This window comes from Colias croceus, chromosome 14 (genome assembly GCF_905220415.1).
Source record: "Colias croceus chromosome 14, ilColCroc2.1".
NCBI classification, from domain to species: domain Eukaryota; kingdom Metazoa; phylum Arthropoda; class Insecta; order Lepidoptera; family Pieridae; genus Colias; species Colias croceus.
Window position 1 is genome coordinate 2,028,433 of NC_059550.1, and position 18,477 is coordinate 2,046,909.

General features: G+C 31.7%; 1 protein-coding gene across 1 annotated transcript; it reads right to left on the reverse strand.

The window, feature by feature from the left end:
• Positions 1 to 12,787: 12,787 nt before the first annotated feature.
• LOC123697392 lies at positions 12,788 to 17,033 on the reverse strand. The gene is made up of 4 exons (XM_045643888.1): positions 16,866 to 17,033; positions 14,903 to 15,049; positions 13,556 to 13,721; positions 12,788 to 12,895 (listed from the first exon to the last, which is right to left on the reverse strand). Exons 1-4 carry the CDS (start codon positions 16,971 to 16,973, stop codon positions 12,834 to 12,836), a joined length of 483 nt encoding a protein of 160 aa, XP_045499844.1. The 5' UTR covers positions 16,974 to 17,033; the 3' UTR covers positions 12,788 to 12,833.
• Positions 17,034 to 18,477: the final 1,444 nt, after the last annotated feature.

Here is an 18,477-nt window from a genome sequence, read left to right on the forward strand (position 1 = left end):
TGGAAGTACTTGGTGTAACTAATAAATATTACTTGCTGCTACGAGTAACTAATAAATATTACTGCTTAGAGTATTATATTAGAATAGTATAGAGCGCGTGTATTGCACAAATTGCTTAGTGCGCATCGAAGGCAGATGAGCTATAGATACTATATAGATGTGTGTGTGACAAATAGGGATGGGTAGGTATCAATTGCGTGTTGAGCTATCGATAAGTTATGTAAATAAATATGTAACATAAGAAAATATATTGTTCAATATGTTATTAAAGGAGAAATGTATGAAGAAAGTCTAAATATATGTAATTTTAAATAATAATGTAAAGTCTTCTATTAATTATAAGTAGTTTAAAAAAATGTATAATTGAAATATCTGAAAAAACGTGTGGACTTCTTAAATATTAAAATTAAGAAAATAAAAGATCGGGTTTAGTACTATTTTTTAATAATAAATCAAATAATAATAGTATTTAATGTTAAATAAAAATAAGAATTAATTAATAATTTAAAATGAAATAATAAACAATATAAATAATTAAATATATATCAATTCTATACCTACCAAAACCTTCAAAAATCAATTTAGTAACATTACATACTTTACATTTACACTATAATACATTCGCATTCATAATATTAGAAAGTGTATGATACAAAACACAACACAAAATTATTTTTAATATATTTTTAAAAGAGTTTTAATATTAAAGTCAAATATTAATATGTTAAAATATAGTTTTTCTTGTAAACTATCGAGTACAGCGTTGGTCAAGTCACATCACTACGATCACGTGGCGGCAGTAAGGTGTGCGAAGGGTGCGCGAGCGAGCCTGCGCGTGTCCGCCTCCCACTTCCCCTTGTATTTATTATCTATTATCTATTTATTTAATCAGGCATAGTATGGTGCTGAAACGAGACATACTTTTCAATGAACTATAATAACAATAATTATGAACTAACTATGACCTATTATATGATCTATTATACAGTAAAAGTTCCTTATTCGCGCTTCCTTTATTCGCGTTTTCACTATTCGGGAATTAAAAAAATGCAACAATTTCTATATTCGCGACTAAAAATTTTTTTATTCGCGGATTTAATAAGTACATACATAATAATAAAATTATTCCAATATAATTATATATCTAACCCAATATCCTTGTCAAATGGACTAATAAGAAAGTAAAATAGATCTTATTACAAGTTTGCCTAAAGTACATAATATTATGTTGTTAAATGATATCGCCGAGGCCTTTGACCCAAGCCGCCTTTGTCGCAAGCCGCCTTTGCCGCGATTGATGTTTTTGAGAATGTAAATAAACAGAATGGAAGCAACCTTATAACTCAATAAATAAAGTATATTTTTAAATGTAGTTCCGTTTATAGTAAAAGCCGCTTTGCGTGTTTTATTGTTTCGTCTTTCACATTCGTTACAAAATTGTGATCGAGTAACGTCTACTGCACTCTTCCTAGTTTATAATGTCAACTAAAAAAAATGAGACACGAAAAAAATCTCAATCGTCACCTAGGAACGTATACCTAACGTAGAACCTATAATCCCATATAATAATTACCATTCCGTATTCACGGTTTCTGTATTCGAGGCATATATTTTATGGAACATATACCCCGCCAATAAGGAACTTTTACTGTAGTGATTAATAATTATTATTAGTCAATAATCATTATTATTTGACTATTATCAATTATTTTTTAACTAATAATCATTATTGTTTTTTTCCTTAAAATAAACAACTGTAATTAATAATTATACCCCAAAATTATGCAAATAATACACCAATTACGTAACAATAATCCATACTAATATTATAAATGCGAACGTAACTCTGTCTGTCTGTCTGTTACTCAATCACGCCTAAACTACTGAACCAATTTGCATGAAATTTGGTATTGAGATATTTTGATACCCGAGAAAGGACATAAGCTACCTTTTATTGCGAAATATGTACCACGGGCGAAGCCGGGGCGGACCACTAGTATTATATATATAAAACAAATTATTATAAACTAAACTCTTATTTCACAGTAACGCAGCTTTTATCGTTTTGAAATAAAAGCATACGAGGTGAAACTTTATGACCAACTGATATTTTTATTCTGTGTCATCAAGTAACTACGTTTTTATCATATTACTCAATTTACATTCCGTTTCTTATAGTTCTCTTTTCCTGTTCTTTTTTTTTGATACTGACACTGCTTTCTTCCGAATTTTGTTTGTTTTGTTACCCATTTTCAATAATTTATCGTTACTCAAAACGTAAAATCGAGCGGAGATAATTTGACACAGGTCCTACGTTAGCAAGCGCCTGATCAGGACTGGCGGGGTAGCGGGCAGCGCGGTTTGTAAAGAAAACGCTGGGCAACGTTAAGTTCTGAGGTATAATATGTATTTAATAATTACAGGGCTTCAGTAGAAACCCAAAATTTAGCACGTTTTCTGCAGTACATCAAAATACATATCCTTATATAAAAATTATTTCCAAAATCAGAAATTTCATTAATAAATAATTCGTTTTCGATCTTTATTTTAGCCTATTTTTATGATTTTATATGATCGACCAAAATACACGTGGTTGTGTAACAAATTAGCACACTTTTTAGGAAATATCTTGAAGTGTATTGATTATTTTTTCTAGAAGCGTCATATAATTGCAAATACATGAAAAATTTGATCTTGCAAACCAATTTTACTCCGCTTCGCTGAAAGGACTCCCCTTAATCGATACACGTGGCCGCTATAATTCCTGGAAATATCTGTTTGCTTTAAACGTTAAACTTAAGCCCAATGCATAATAGATTTAACCAGAATCTACCGTTACAGCTTAAAATGTACAGCAAAAATTGTATCTGTCCGAAATTATCTCGCAAAATGTTCCGACAATTTCGCGTATAATATCAAAGTTGGTTTCTGACCTATGATTTTGTTAAGCTATGTTGGTTCGGCTTAAAACTAATCCCTAGAGCATAGGGGATATAAGCCTTTGGTCTTTGCGTCATTTACTCTGCTATTCACAGCGTAGCTTAAACTATATTTGGATTTATTTAGATCCACTACAAAGCGGAGTCTATTCTACTGAATTCTTTTACAAAATGTTAACGTTTTTTCATTCAAATTGGTGGTACATTCCAATGGAAACAGGAATATAAAATAAAAACTATCTGAAATATATTGAGTTCAAATGAACAACCTAAACGACATTGTCCATTATTTCTAATAACAGTAGATTTCAAAATCGTTTACTGTACGTGAAAAATATTTATAATATATCGTCTCACCATAAAATGAGGTTTTTATAGTTCGAGAATCATTCGATATATATAAATAGAAGAGTAAATAATATCCCAAACGTTAAATAGACTATCGTTTGTACAATATACTAAGGTAACGATTTGTATTCCCAAAACACACAAATATCGAGTCACTTCGCAAATATGTTAAAAGCGTTTGATTTTCTTAATATATCGTTTCCATAATACGCCCTCTAGTGGCAAAGGCCCGAAAGTATTTACTTATTACAAGGATGGTATTTGAAAAGGGTTAAGTAATATTGCGAAGGGACTAAGAGCGGTTTAGTTCGCTTTTTATTGTTTATGACAGAAACTACGTGACTAATATGTTTGAATTTTGTACGTACTTAGATAAAATCAGCTAAATAGTATTCGTTTGCTGCTTAACTAGCTGCTCACATTGGGTCCACCCTTAATACATAATATATTATGTATAGCTTAGCACTCAGGGATTACGAAGGTACCTATAAAATAGTAAAATAATTTATTAAATCGGTGAAGTCGATCCTGAGATGAAAATATTAAATAAAAAATTAAATGAACCAAAAATATATTACTTTTAATATTATCGATATAGACATGATATGTTAATATGTATATAGATTCCCCTAAAGCCATGTTACTTCACGCTAGACCCTTGGAAAAATTTTCCTCGAAACTTCAATACTAAGTGCCTTCGCCAACTTTCCTTTTAGGTCGGTTGGAAGATTTTGAATTATATAGTAAAATCGAAGTAAATAAGTTTCAAGATTCAATGTAGTTTTTTAGTAATGTAAATTAGCTAAAAACATTTATTTCTGATAGATGAATTACGAATAAAATTATTTTGTTAATAAACAAGTTATACTATTTATTTGTGTAGTTTGTAAATGTGCAATGTAAAAACGTATGTGTGTCATCATCGTTATGATGACCCTGTAGGTTTTAATTATCTGCGAGTATCGAAATTTCACTCTTAATTAACAGGTTTGAAATGAAATGAAATAAATTTATTTGTCCATTTTATGTTTTACAATTACGTCTTAATGTACGACAGTGGGTCCAAACTAAGTAATTTTTTATTGTGTTATTAGGTTATCTTTTGATTGCGTTTTTGTAGGCAAGCTTGCCTCTACCCGTTCGTGAGAAAAAGTATCTTGACAGATAGACGGACAACAAAGTGATCCTATAAGGTTTTCCTTTTGAGGTGTAAAATCAAAAAAACTCACCTTATCCTATCCACTTGGAAAATATAAATGTGTAATTAATCCGAACGTCACAATCACTGAGTGATTTATTAGCAAGGCGAAAACGAGGCCATTAATTTTGATTCCGTGCCGCAGAATTTCAATGAATAAGCAGATTGATGTTTAGAATGCATTCAATATGAGCCAGAATGATGCACCGCTATATATCAAAGATTAGAAATTCCACGCTGAATTACGTCCAATGAAGAGAAACCAAACATTCGCTCTGTGGTCTAGTCTGATGATGCTGCATTTATTAATTCGTGAGCATTTAATGCTAATCATTTTGGATGTTAGCAACAGACACGCTAATTATTTTAATACTTTAATTGATTCCACATTAAATGATAATGAATGAAGATTTAATAACGGTAGGTACCTTTACCTAATTTCAAAACAGTGTACCCTTAAGTGCATGTAAAGTAACTCTTAGTAGTACGGGAGCTAGCAACGTTTAAAAAAAAGTCATTTTAGTATAGTTGGGTTTTTGATATAATGTTTCTCTTGCTATTTCGGTTACAGTCCGGGCTGTCTGGCTGGCCGCAGTGGTTGCGTTTATTAGTGCGCATCTTATCTGCATAGGAAAATATCCTTAATTTAAAGTCATTTTTTAACGCGTAATTTTTAATCTTTTCCCTTTAGATAGATCCATCAGACATATTTTTTTTATTGCAAGACGTTTTTTTCGTTGTAAAATAGGTGCCATACGCAATTTTTATTTCAAAATAACTAAAATGTCATCGAAATAAGTGAAATTACATCAACATGAGTCCGCTTAAAAGGTAAGTAATAACTTTATTATTTATATTATATTATCCTTTTTTAATACTTATATTGAATAATTAGTAAACTAATATTTTTAATAGATGGTTCATATTTATTACACTTTTGGGTATAAATATGAATTTGATGATATTTGTATTTTCTAGTGTTTGATTTTACGCGAGTATTATACACTTTGAAATTAAAGACTTGGGAAAATAATACAATGAATAAATTGCGTTTAAAATCCGTTAAAAAGTCTTTAATTTCTTGATGAAATTTGGTTTTTATCAAGTTTACATTAACGTCCTATTTGAGGTTCGTTGGGAAAAAGGAGGCGATATGGTAGATTGTTGCAAAAAAACTGTAAATAGTAAAATGAATATTATATATAGTATAAGTAACACAGTGATTACTTATCCTTCACTGGGACTCATGTTGATGGAATTTCACTTATTTCGATGATATTTTAATTATTTTGAAATAAAAATTGCGTCTGGCACCTATTTAACAACGAAAAAAACGTCTTGCAATAAAAAATGTATGTCTAATGGATCTATCTAAAGGCAAACGATTAAAAATTACGCGTTAAAAAATGACTTTAAATTAAGGATATTTTCCTGTGCAGATAAGATGCGCACTATTAAACGCAACCACTGCGGCCAGCCAGACAGCCCGGACTGTAACCGAAATAGCAAGAGGAACAGCATATCAAAGAACCAACTATACTAAAATGCTCACTTGTCAACGTTGCTACCTCCTAGAATATAGTAACAACTATTTTGCTTTCGTTTTCATCTTCACTGTAATAAATATATTTTTATGACGTAAATGACGTTTGTTAATAAATTATTTAGCGTTTAAAGTATATTCATATTGTTACCTAGTTTTATTTCACACAAGATTTTTTTGATTCTTTATTCACCTAAAGTTCAAATATATATCTTTATTCGCTAAGTAAATAAAGCCATAGGACTCTTCCTACGTATTATTCTTTCAGAGTCTAGAAAGTTCAAAATAAATATTATCCGCTTTTACCGTAAGAACTTCAACAGATAAACTGCCATCCTATCTTTGCTATTCTTGGAAATATTTTTCTTAAATTTCCCAGGATAGAAGACGAATTAACATTAACGTAACGGCAACATGAAATCGATGATCAAATCTTAAGTAACTGAATTGTATTTTTGTGGTAATTGTATATTTTTGTTTTTATGGCCTTCGTAGTTAATAAGTCATCTTGAAGATTATGTTCTAAGTCTTTATTGGCAATTTTTTAAATTAAACCTATTGTTGTAATCTTATTAACATGTACAGCCGTTGGATTACCAATAAATAAAATATAAATAAAAATAAATTTATTTTCTTTCCTTCACATAATTTATAATTTGTCACGATCTTTCAGACAGACAAAACATTAAGGAACTTTCTCATTCATTAATTAATCATTAACTTTCTTGATGCAACTATTAAAACGCCTGATCTGCGCGATAAAACCGTTTTTCCCACTTAATTACGATCATCGATGTGTATTCAGAGCAGTATTTAGCAGAGCTAATACAGGCTCATTTTAATGCACTAGAATCGATCCCGAGTCCATTTACCGGAATAATGTGAATCATTCGCTGCTAATTGTAGCATTCCATATAATGAATTGCATGACTTTGCAGATGACGCCTTAATTACAAATATTTGGGCTTCAAGTGCGCTTGGTTTTGGTATTTGGAGTGCATTGGTTCCGTTGAACAGTGCTTGAAATCTTTGTGAACTGTTTCAACTAATAAGTGAAAACTTTATTAAACTAAATTTTGTGTTTTTTTTTTTACTAGGAACATTTAAAATTATAAATCTACATCCTGACAATTGAAACGCGCCTCTTAGAGAATTCAACTAGGTATAGTAAGAGTAAATTATGATTTGAATTTTAAACCGAAGAAAATTTAAAGACACACACTCATATAGTATTATCATTAACAAATATTTTATTTCAACAAGTTTTATCATACAACTACTAATCACTGCAAACCATGGTGTTTAATATAAAAAAGGCATGATCCTTTAAAAATCCGGCTAGTGTGTACTTTTAAATTGAAGCATCATTGCATGAGGCATTTCAACTCCAAGTATGAGAGTTGCATGCAACATGCTTTGTTTTCAGTGGCAATGAAGTGATACTACAGACATCGTCACGTGAGTACACTTTTTTAAAAGGACATTAGGTAGGATTATTCATTATAGTGTTTAAAAAGGTACCTAAACCTTTACCTATGAAATAAAATACGTATAATTGAATGCATTTAAGTTTAATAATTATCATAATCTTAGTGGATTCAATTTATACTATCGTATAAAAGGTTTGGATGGAAAATTTTCAGGCCCAATTTAAACTTATCTGTATAATGTAAACAAATCAACAGCTTATTCAATCTGTAAAATATTAAAAATCAACACAACTTTGACAGTCCAATCACAACACATTTGAGCGAAATGTCAGGAAGTGTGCGACGTTACATTAAAAATTTTACAAGTTCATTACTAGATATATGGGAATACTTTCCGACGGTGAACGAATTTCTGCTTTGCATGGAATTAAAGGATGGATCCTTGGTAATAGCGATCTTCGGAATGATTTACGGCTGTATCGGATCCATATTAATTCTGTCTATCGTCATAAATTATGCAGAATGGAAAAGCTTGTACGAAAAGAAGCAGGATTTATTAGTTTACCTAACATTAATATTTTGTACAATATCTATTCTATTATTCTCGAGTTTCATTCTGCTAATTGGTGCTTATAGGAGCTACGAATTGCTATTGAAAATATTCCTTTGGGCGGCTTTAATACATGTGTTATCTAATTGTGTTATAAATTCAGTTGTGTGTGTTTATTGTGTGCTGAAAAACTCGTGTTTCCAGAATTTTGGACCAGCTGTCGCCATAGTTATGGTGGTTATAACAACGACATACACTGTGTTTTGGGTATATTTAATGATGGTTGTAAATAGCTATAGAATAGAATGTTGAAAAATTGTATTATATTAAAAATCAATTTCATTAGCATTTTAATTATTTGCTAATTAATAATTTGGGCAGGTACTTTATAAGAAATACTATGCCAAACTACAGAGATGATTTCTTGTATTTAAATTATCTTTCATTACATAATTTAATTGTATATAAATTATTAATACAATTAAATTATTAATACAATTTAATTATAATCAAGGGCGGAGTTTTCTTATTTACGAAATAGTATTTAATAAATGACACCTATATTAATGTGCTTACCTCTATCCTAAATAAAACTATATAAATTTGCAGAATAAAACATGTACCAACATTTCATGAATTAACCCTAGTTCATAACCACGTACAGAATTCTGTACCCTCATCAAAAACGCGACAATTGAAAAGTTGCAAACGCTAGCCGTCAACTGAAAACTGAATTAGCGAATCGAGCTGGGGCCTTAGACAAACGTACGTAACGCCATGGAATAGAAACTGCTAACGCTAATTATTGACATAAGCTCATGACATTTTGGTAATGGTTCGATCACACTACCAACGACGCAGATTACCACGACCAAAGTTCCAATCTTGCCGAAATTTGTTCAAAATCAATATTAAAATCTCCCGTCATTCTGGTACTCAGGAATAAAAAAATTCGAGGTAAATTAATAAAAAGAAATAGGGTTTTTTGCGATTTTCGCCGAGACGGTAAGTTTATCATACAATCACCTGAACCAAAATTGTATATAATCTAATTATCTATAAAAAAGGTTAAATACATTTTTTTCTAGGAGCCACCGTTTCTATGAAAAACCTGTTTGTTTATCCATTGATCTCAAAATTTTTTTTCCAAACACCAATACGACAGGAAATTCTTAAATTTCATTTTTAATTGTGTCTTGCACAATTTTATTTAATTGCGACTGGATGAAAATTTTGTTCGTGGTCGTCGTTGTCGTTGGTAGGGTGACCGAATCCTTATGCAAAACATCATACGCTTATGTCAATTTCTATCGATAGCGTATTCTATTCCTTGGCGTTTTGCCGTTTGGCTAAGGCCCCTGATCTAAATTTAGCAATGTTGCCAAAACAATGTTCAGTTGTAGTTGAAAGTTGTGAGAATTTGATTTAGTATCTCGTACCTGATAGCAGGATGAAATTCCCAATTGCCTGATCCCAGAGGTAATTAATCATCCGACATAGTCTAACTTGGCTACGTTGCGCTGCCTCAAATAATTTGCTCATTGATGATATCATGCTCTATTATGATGTGGCGATTGTATAGCCGATTTCGCTTCGATTAAATAGACATTATATTTGGCCCAATTATTTCCCTTTATGTAGCTTTATTGAAGTGTTAAAATGTGACTGTTTTGTTCTTCTCAATAGAAGATCTAATACCTACATCGTGATTAGAAATCTATAATATAAAAATGAATCGCAAATGTGTTAGTAAGCGCATAACTCGAGAACGGCTGAACCGATTTCGTTATTTTTTTTATAATATTCTTTGAAGTATGAGGATGGTTCTTATAGAAAGAAAACGTAAACATGTACCATGGGCGAAGTCGGGGCGGACCGCTAGTGCTTTATGAAACAGTTTGTTTTCTAATTCTAAAAACGAATGATTTTAGCTTCTTATATATTTGGATATAGATACAATATATTAGATGGCTTTTTTCCCTCTATTTGTATTACAAATTTGCAAAGAGTAGGTACCCATGGGAACGGTATGGAACAGGCTTCATATTCAAGTGAGAATGGAAATCCTCCGTTGTTTAATATTTAAGGCTTCATAGAAGTATATTGTTTATATTATATAAAAAATACAATAAAAGTGTTTTTCGATCGATCACACAGATTGCTTATCACATTGCGAAATAACCAAAACGTCGTTTTGAAGATATGTTCAATAATGATATTGCCTTTAGTGCTTAAGTTTTTGGAATATATTATCGTTCATATTTTTGTTGTTGTTTCTAATAAATATTAAGGTAATTGTTACATTAAATGATTGTGCATAAGTATTTCATATTCTCAAATTACTGTGTGCATCTTGTTTTCTCATCTTTTATCAAACTTTTGACCTAGAAATTGGAAAAAAAAATCATTTAATCACCAATCGTGCTCTCAGAGTTTTCAAATAAACCACAAGGAGGCACAAAAAACGTAATCACAAACATATTTCTTACTCTTCAAAAGAAGCAAATTGCTTTTATTCTGTGAAAATAGCAATAAGCGTTTATCTACGTAGGAAGTACACTAGTATTGCGATCGATATTACAAACACTTCTTTAGTTTTTATTTCATCTACCGTGATAAAATAACAAACAAGATTCAAGTTAAAATTCAATTGTACTGTGTAGAAAAAATATATGAAGTTAGACCACTTTAAAATAATTATAGAAATAATTGTTTTTATATTATACTTAGTTACTAGCTTTGCGCCCGTGGCTTCGCCTGCGTAGTCAAAAACACGCATAGTATAAAACCTCAAGGTAAGTTATCTCTGTACCAAATTTCATCTAAAGCAGTTCAGTGTTTGAAGTGTGAAGAAAATACAGACGGAAAGTTTTTTTCGAATTTATAATATTAGAAAGGATAAGGAATTATGGATTAGGATATGAAAACACGACTAAAACGCGTTTTAAAGTATTTAAATATAAATGAATGCTATTAATACGCCATGAGTTTAGTAAATATCACAAAAATTTTGGTACAATTTTTTCTAGCAAAATATTGCTGAGGTTTCTAGACCTTGTAAGCTAGCCTGTGACAAAATATAAACATCGACTTTTTAGTACAGGCCAATTTGTCATACGAAGTCACTTTCTAGTCTACAAAAGGGCTTACGGTGTTTTCCCAGCCGTGATGTGACGGAACAAAAGGTTTAACTTGTTAGGCCTCTTTGCCATCCTGCAATAAGAAACATTATGATTATAGCGATAGAGTCGAACTTCCTGCGATACATTTCCTTTAGAATGTTTATTTCTTCGCTGACCCTGAGTCAGCAAGACGTTTACAGCATTTTAAAGTGATAAATCTTTTTCTTTGTCTTTAAAGAAATCCGCGTTAGAATTTTCAATTGCTAATCGCTTCCCTAGAAAATGCTTACATAACATGTTATATAAAGTACTGAATCATATCATGTATCAGTAAAAAACATGTTTTTGATGAGATTTTTTCATCTCCAACGATTATTATTTGTTTCTTACACCTTTAGCGAATAGTATTTGACGAGTCAACCTTAAGCTTCTTAACAAAAAAAACATTTTGTGTTAGTGTCAATGGAAAAGCTCTAGTACCTTTAAATATCTCGACATCAAACGATTACAAATAAAGCATAGATTCTAAGCCTATATAGTCCGAGACACGGAGACATTCATGGAATATAAACAGTCTTAGTAAATAGTAGAAATGCCTGACTTGAATACTTACCTAAAATGGTAATAATTATGTATTTCCTTAATAAACCGATAGCATAATGAATTTATGTCGACAAAACACGATAAATGAATCCTCGGAGAGTTGAAAAATTCAAAATATTTTCCTCGATGAGAATACATAAGTCCAAGATAGAATGAGATTCCTCAAGAGATCGTAAAATTTTTATGAATGCAAAATTCCAAACGCGAGGAATTCTTTATTAAAATAATTTTATTCTTAATTAACAAAGGACGCTTATACTGAGAGCGTGTTTAGTATATTTTCATTTTTATATTATGGCAGAACCAGTTTTAATTCTTTCACAGTATTTTTAGGGATGCCTATTTCTTCACTGACCCTGAGTTGTAATAACAAACCATTTATTCATGAAATGGACACCTCCTCTATGTATTTAATTTAAAATGATTTTAGAATAAGGATAAGTTTACCAGAGACTTCAATAATTAACAAGAAGTATCCAAAGAATCATCTTTAAAAATCATCATAATTATGATTCATAATATTATGATGTTCTGGATTTATTCTATAAGTAGGAAGTGGGTCTATGAAAATGCTATTACTTTACGATTATTTTGTTTAAGGAAATATGCATCATATTCGAATTTTATTAATAAAGTCGTTTCTGTGACAAAGTGGCTATTTAAATGAGTGGTACCCTTACGAATTTCAAATTCAAATAATGGTTACTTTTATCCCGTCACACATCAAGGCAATTAACCTTATCCCCTGTATTGTGATTCTGACGGGTGAAATGATTTATGCACGTTTAATTACTTGGAATCCTATCTGTATTTACCTGTACTATATTAAGGGTGCTTTTCCACCAATGTGCGAGGATGGGTAGCGAGAAATGTGTTTGTAAATAACCAATAGAATCGCTTCAAACGCTTAACGCTCTAAATGAAGCGATATGATTGGTTATTTACAAACACACTCCTCGCTACACATCCACGCACATTAATGGTGGTAAAGCACCCTAATAAGAGCTTAATAAAGTAGCGGTATGGTGAATTAATTAAAAACAACTTATTGATGAATGTTTATTTAGCACATATGAAAGGATTTCAAACATCTGAGTATGTCATAAGGACTGCAGGAGCCTTTTATAGGAGAAAATTATTAGAACGTCGTGGCATATGACGGCTGCAAAGAAAAATATAAAATTATATTCAATGCTTCTTTTGATAAAAGTTTCCAGTTCGTGGAGTTATTGCGTCTAGACTTATTTCTTTTCACTATAAGGGATGTCGGTCAATATCTAGTGCTTAAGTACTTATAGGTATAAGGTCATGTACTTAGTACCTAGGTACTAGGGATATGTTCTAATTTCTGCTCTCTGTGGATCTAATGGATCTCAAGCTTGATTCACTAGTTACTCAATAATTCAATTAGCGACTGCTGGCACTTGATGCAAGAATATTTGACCTAGGATAGTGGGTCATACAATTTTTTATTATTTATCGTTTACATTTACAAAACTATTGAAGAATAACATTTTGCATAAGAATATATTACATAGAGTATAAATACGTAAATTTCATATTTTTTGTATTTTATTTCCCATATATTAGAAAATTTATTAAACATTCAATCTACTGTATATATCGCAATTCGCAATCTATATTGTTATACAAAAACAGTTATTTAACAATCACAACACACAAAATACACTATACAACTCTGCATATTAACATAAGTATCTCAGCTGATTCAAAATCAATCCATCCCACCAACTAATTCATTATACCTAACTCATTATAACCAATAATTGTTCACTACCTCTATATAGTATTCTATACTCACTGCACAAAGAAAGAGCCAGCATTCCAAAAACAACCGCTAACATGAAATGCATAGTAAAATGACCGGTCCGAATGAAGTAGACGCCGCCGGTGACGCCGAGCACCGTATTATATGACGCGACGATCAGGCACAGCCAAAGCGCCACTTCTAGGGCTATCGGCTTTTCCTAGACAAGCAAATAGTGTATGAAATGTTAGGTTCTCTCGTGCAATTCTACCAACATTGAAGCGGCTCAACAGTCAGCACACAGAGGGGTTTTTGGTCGGTAGGAATCCGACACATCTATACAAGATTTTCCCACTTAAAAAAAAAGAAAAAAGGGTCGCTCGTACATTTCTTACCAATATTATAAATGCGGAAGCGTGCTTATTTGTTTTTATTACACGTCGCAAAGATGAGATTTCAGGATATGATTTTTATAGAAGGATGGAGTTACATAGACTACTTTTTTCAAATCCATGGGACTTTTCTTTGCCTTCGCGAGCGAAACGCGCGGACAGAAAGCTAGTATATTAAGTGCAATTTAATAAAAATATTATAGTAATGCGTTTTTTCTTTGAGATACAATATATTTACTGCCTACTCACTACTTAAATCTTACTCACATAATGGATGAAACGAGATCCCACTTAGAAAATAGTACAAAAACATAATTAATATTACTCATGAGATTTGTGTACCCACAGAAAAGTACTCAAATATCATGAGTAATATAAAACCTCATACAGCTCCTGCAGAAATAAAATTCAATCTAGACCTTTTCCTCTCCTATTATAAACAACAGTTTTAAACACTCCCTTTAAAGAAATTAAAAAGATAAAATAGCGCATAAACAACGTCCATTTTAAATTATGAAAATGAATTCTTTACACCAACGGAAGCCATAAAGCTAAGTGTAAATAGCTGGGGTCATTATATAATTATGGAAAAATCTAAATGAATGAGGCACTTTCAGTAATTTGTTGATGCAAATAATGTGAATAATTAGTTAAAAAGTATAAGCAAAAGCGTATGTCGTTTATGGCGAAAGATACGGGTTCGAATCCCGCCTCGTAATTCTTTAAAAAAATTGGCAAAAGACACGGGTTCGCATTCAGACTCGTGATCGAATTTCTTCTATTGAAAAAAAAAATTGGCGAAAGACTCGGGTTCGAATCCCGCCTCGTGATCGACTTTTTTTCTATTCTTTTTTATTTACATAATTAATCTTTACCCTAATTTATCAAAGTAACATAATACAGGTAATATAATCATTATAATTTCAACTTATAAAAATTAACCCTCCTTTTAACAGTCCTTTGAAACTATCTGCAGGTCCAATTAACCAACATTAAAGTTTTTACTCACCTCCAAAGCGCCTAGAAACAGCAGAACTCCATTAAGTACTAACGGGGGTATAATTGCAAGAATCATTATTTGTATAACTTCAGACATACGCCCCTTGCTATTTGCTGCCACGAGAAAGTATAATATTATGTAACATATTGTTGATATCTGAAAAAATAAAATGAATCACAAAATATGTTGATAAGCGCATAACTCGAGAACGGCTGAACTGATTTTGTTAATTCTTTAAACATTAAATGTTCCTTGAATTACGAGGATGGTACATAAAAAATGTAAATATGTACCACGGGCAAAGCCAGGGTAGATCGGTAGTTATTAATATATTTAGTAAGTAGCTGTGCATATTATTAGCTTGATACATTTTTAATTGATGATTATGTAGAGCAATCACAAAAATGATAGAATAGTTTTATTAGTTAAGGATTTATTTACAAATTAGCTCTCCGCTCTTGGCTTCTCCTGCTTTGTATAAAACCTAATAAATTATATACTAAAACCTTCCTCGAGAATTCGAAAAATATCTATTAAAAACCCGCATTACCCTTGCGTAGTTTTAAAGCTTTAAGCATACATAGTAGATTACAGGCCCATGTTGAAAAAGATATTGGTCATTTGAACCACCAGGTGACCTATCTAGAACGATATAAGAGCATTAAATAATAAGATTCAGCACTATGCCGTCACTTGTAAGCTGTCCACCTGAGTGCAGATGAGAATTAGAAAGTACAGGTAGAGATTTTTTCCTCTTGTCTCCATGATTTTTGTACGGCGTTGCTTAATAATGGATTAAAAGTATAATATATAGTATGACACAGATGTCGTACAAAAATGGTGGTCCAAAAAGTCGGAATTTATTTTTATTTTTCGACAATTGCCGGGGTAAATTTGTTCATTTGATTTAGTTTAGTGGTACACTAAATAGTAATTTACAAGTAAAATAATAACTTTTAGTAATTTACGAACACTATCCTGGCATACATATCACCTTTATGAACTATGGGTAACAAAATCCATTTGATCATGCGCCAGTTGATTACATTTGGAAAACGGTAATGCAACTTGAATTATTTACATAATGATTTTGAATTATTTAACTAGATTCGTTGTGGAGCTATAATCTCTTTGTGTTTTCAATGACGCTGGATTAGATTTAATGTTAAATTATATATCAAATTAGCAATGAGGATTTATATTGCTATTTTAATCAGGATTTTATACTAATAGGCTTAAAATTGAATTATTGACTCGGTTAACGTAGTTTACAGTATATTAGTAAATTAATTAAATGGTTAAATTTAAAAATTTTAAACACAACACAACACCATTAAAAACACATAAATATTTACTGAAATAAATGAATAGAGAGAATATGCAAAAAGTGCACAACGCAACGTATCGTTTATCAAACGAATTTATAAATTTTGTGAATGTTTTAATGAATTGAACAATGAACATATAATAAAATTAATAATTTCGATATAAAAATTATGGCACGTGGTACACTATTATTTTGCGCATTTTATGAAAAATATTTGAACGAGCCTTTATCAAATTGAATGGTTTATTATTGTTTGTTCCTGTTGTATTTATCTAGAAATTGTTTTTTGTGTATGCAATTTAGATGGGTAGGGTATTGGTAGGGTATGAAAAAGGATACCCGCCTGGCCGCCCGGCTCTTCTAACGAAACACATTAGTTTTACATTAGCATTTACTGATCGATTTTATTTAAGGACAAGTAGGTGATCAGCCTTCTGTATCCTACCAGACCGAGACATTTTTTTTCTTTGTCTCCACCGTGAATCCAACCCAGGACCCCTCGGGTCTAAGCTCACGCGTTAACCACTGTACCAAGGAGGCGGTCATGTAATGTAGGTAAGCTGGTCCAATTCGGTACAGAATCTTACTTGGCATTTAAAATTAATATCAATATTGTAGTGTCCCTAGTTATTCATGTTTACTTACGAGTTTGATCCATCCTATGCATATAACAGCGTCTCTGAGCGCTCGTCGTCTGAATGCCAGCTCGTCCGGGTCCAAAGGTCTCAGGTCTGCGCAAATTATCATTCTCATTTAGGTCAAACAATAATTACTTTCAACATAATTTCCATAGTTTATTGTTATGTATTTATACAATAATTTTGAATATAATGTGTTATTTTCATAAAAATGACGTCTCGACATTTGGACGTAGTCATAGAGATTTTAATTTTTTCTAATAACGCAAGCAATGGTTTCTGATGATTATTATAATGCGTGTTATAATGTAATTATAATGTTATCGTGAGAAAATTGTATCAATTAATAATTATAGAACGGCTCGAGATGTGCTTTAAAAAATATTAAATTTAAATTTAAAACAAGACGTTTGTTTAAAAACTTTATATTTAACATTCTGAATCAATAGGTTTTTATATTCTCTAGATTAAATTACCATAATCACATACTTAGCAGCATCGACTCAGATATCATTTGGTTTGTTTTTATTGGCTTTATCACACCTTTGTTCAAGTTTTGTTCTGTCGCCTTAACTTTAAGATGTCTTAGCGGCAGTAAACTCAATCGAACTTCGTCGTTGTTCCCGCGACGTACTGCAGTAATCTCATACATGTTTGATATATACTTTCTGCCACGGCTTAATGTTCGTGGTGTACTTAGGTTATTTCATGGAAATATGGTAAATAAGAATGTACATGTTTAGTAGAATAGATAAGGGGAAAATAAGAACATGTATTTTAAGCTATTGCATAGCTTCTATCGCGGGCCTTGAGCGCGGGGACCGAATCCAGAAATTGCGTAACGAAAAACCTCACGCTCCCCACTCCGACGGGCTCGGAGGTGTGGCTTGAAGGCATAGCATGCAATAGCTTTACCGCGTCAGTCCCCGAGTGCCACACGTCTTTTTTATTTTGATAATTCGTTTTATAGTAAGATGCGGGTTCGAATCCCGTCTGTTGATAGTTTATTCACTGTTTAAAAATGTGTCATGTATTTTTAATTTAAGATTCACTTGGTCTTTGTTATTGTTGTTGCTATCTCACAGAAGTATATAATGGAAATGGAAGAACTGCATAAAGCTTTAGTTGAAATGAAATACCACTTAACAATAATTCTTATAGAATATTCCGTTTTATAAAACCTCTTAAGATAATTTAAAAATGTTAATGAATACAAAACAAGCTTAGTTTTAGACTAGATTACTATGAGCAATGAGTTACATTTCAGTCGCATTTCAGGATATTGACATAAAAACACATTTTTTTCTATATAGATTAGTACCACGCACATTTATAGTACTGGCAAGAAATTTAGATGATTTTTCTTCCAAAAAAATGTTTGAAGTGAAACTTCTTTAGAGCCAGCGCGCACGAGCAACTTTATCTCCGCAACTATTTTGTCTCCGCAACTATTTTGTCTCTCCCACCCATGGGCTAGTATGAAAGTGCGCGCACGTAGCGACGCAACTCCACATACAAATTGATAGAGAGAGACAAAATAGTTGCGGAAACAAAGTTGCTCGTGCGCGCTGGCTCTTAGGCGCGTTGAGACTAAAATTACAAGATCACGTCATGGCAAT

Coding starts and splice junctions, on each gene's coding strand:
- LOC123697392 (XM_045643888.1), bottom strand. CDS start 16,973: ATGAGAATGATAATTTGCGCAGACCTGAGACCTTTGGACCCGGACGAG. Junction 15,050..16,865: donor GCATAGGATGGATCAAACTC/GTAAGTAAACAT, acceptor TTATTTTTTCAG/ATATCAACAATATGTTACAT. Junction 13,722..14,902: donor TGTTTCTAGGCGCTTTGGAG/GTGAGTAAAAAC, acceptor TTGCTTGTCTAG/GAAAAGCCGATAGCCCTAGA.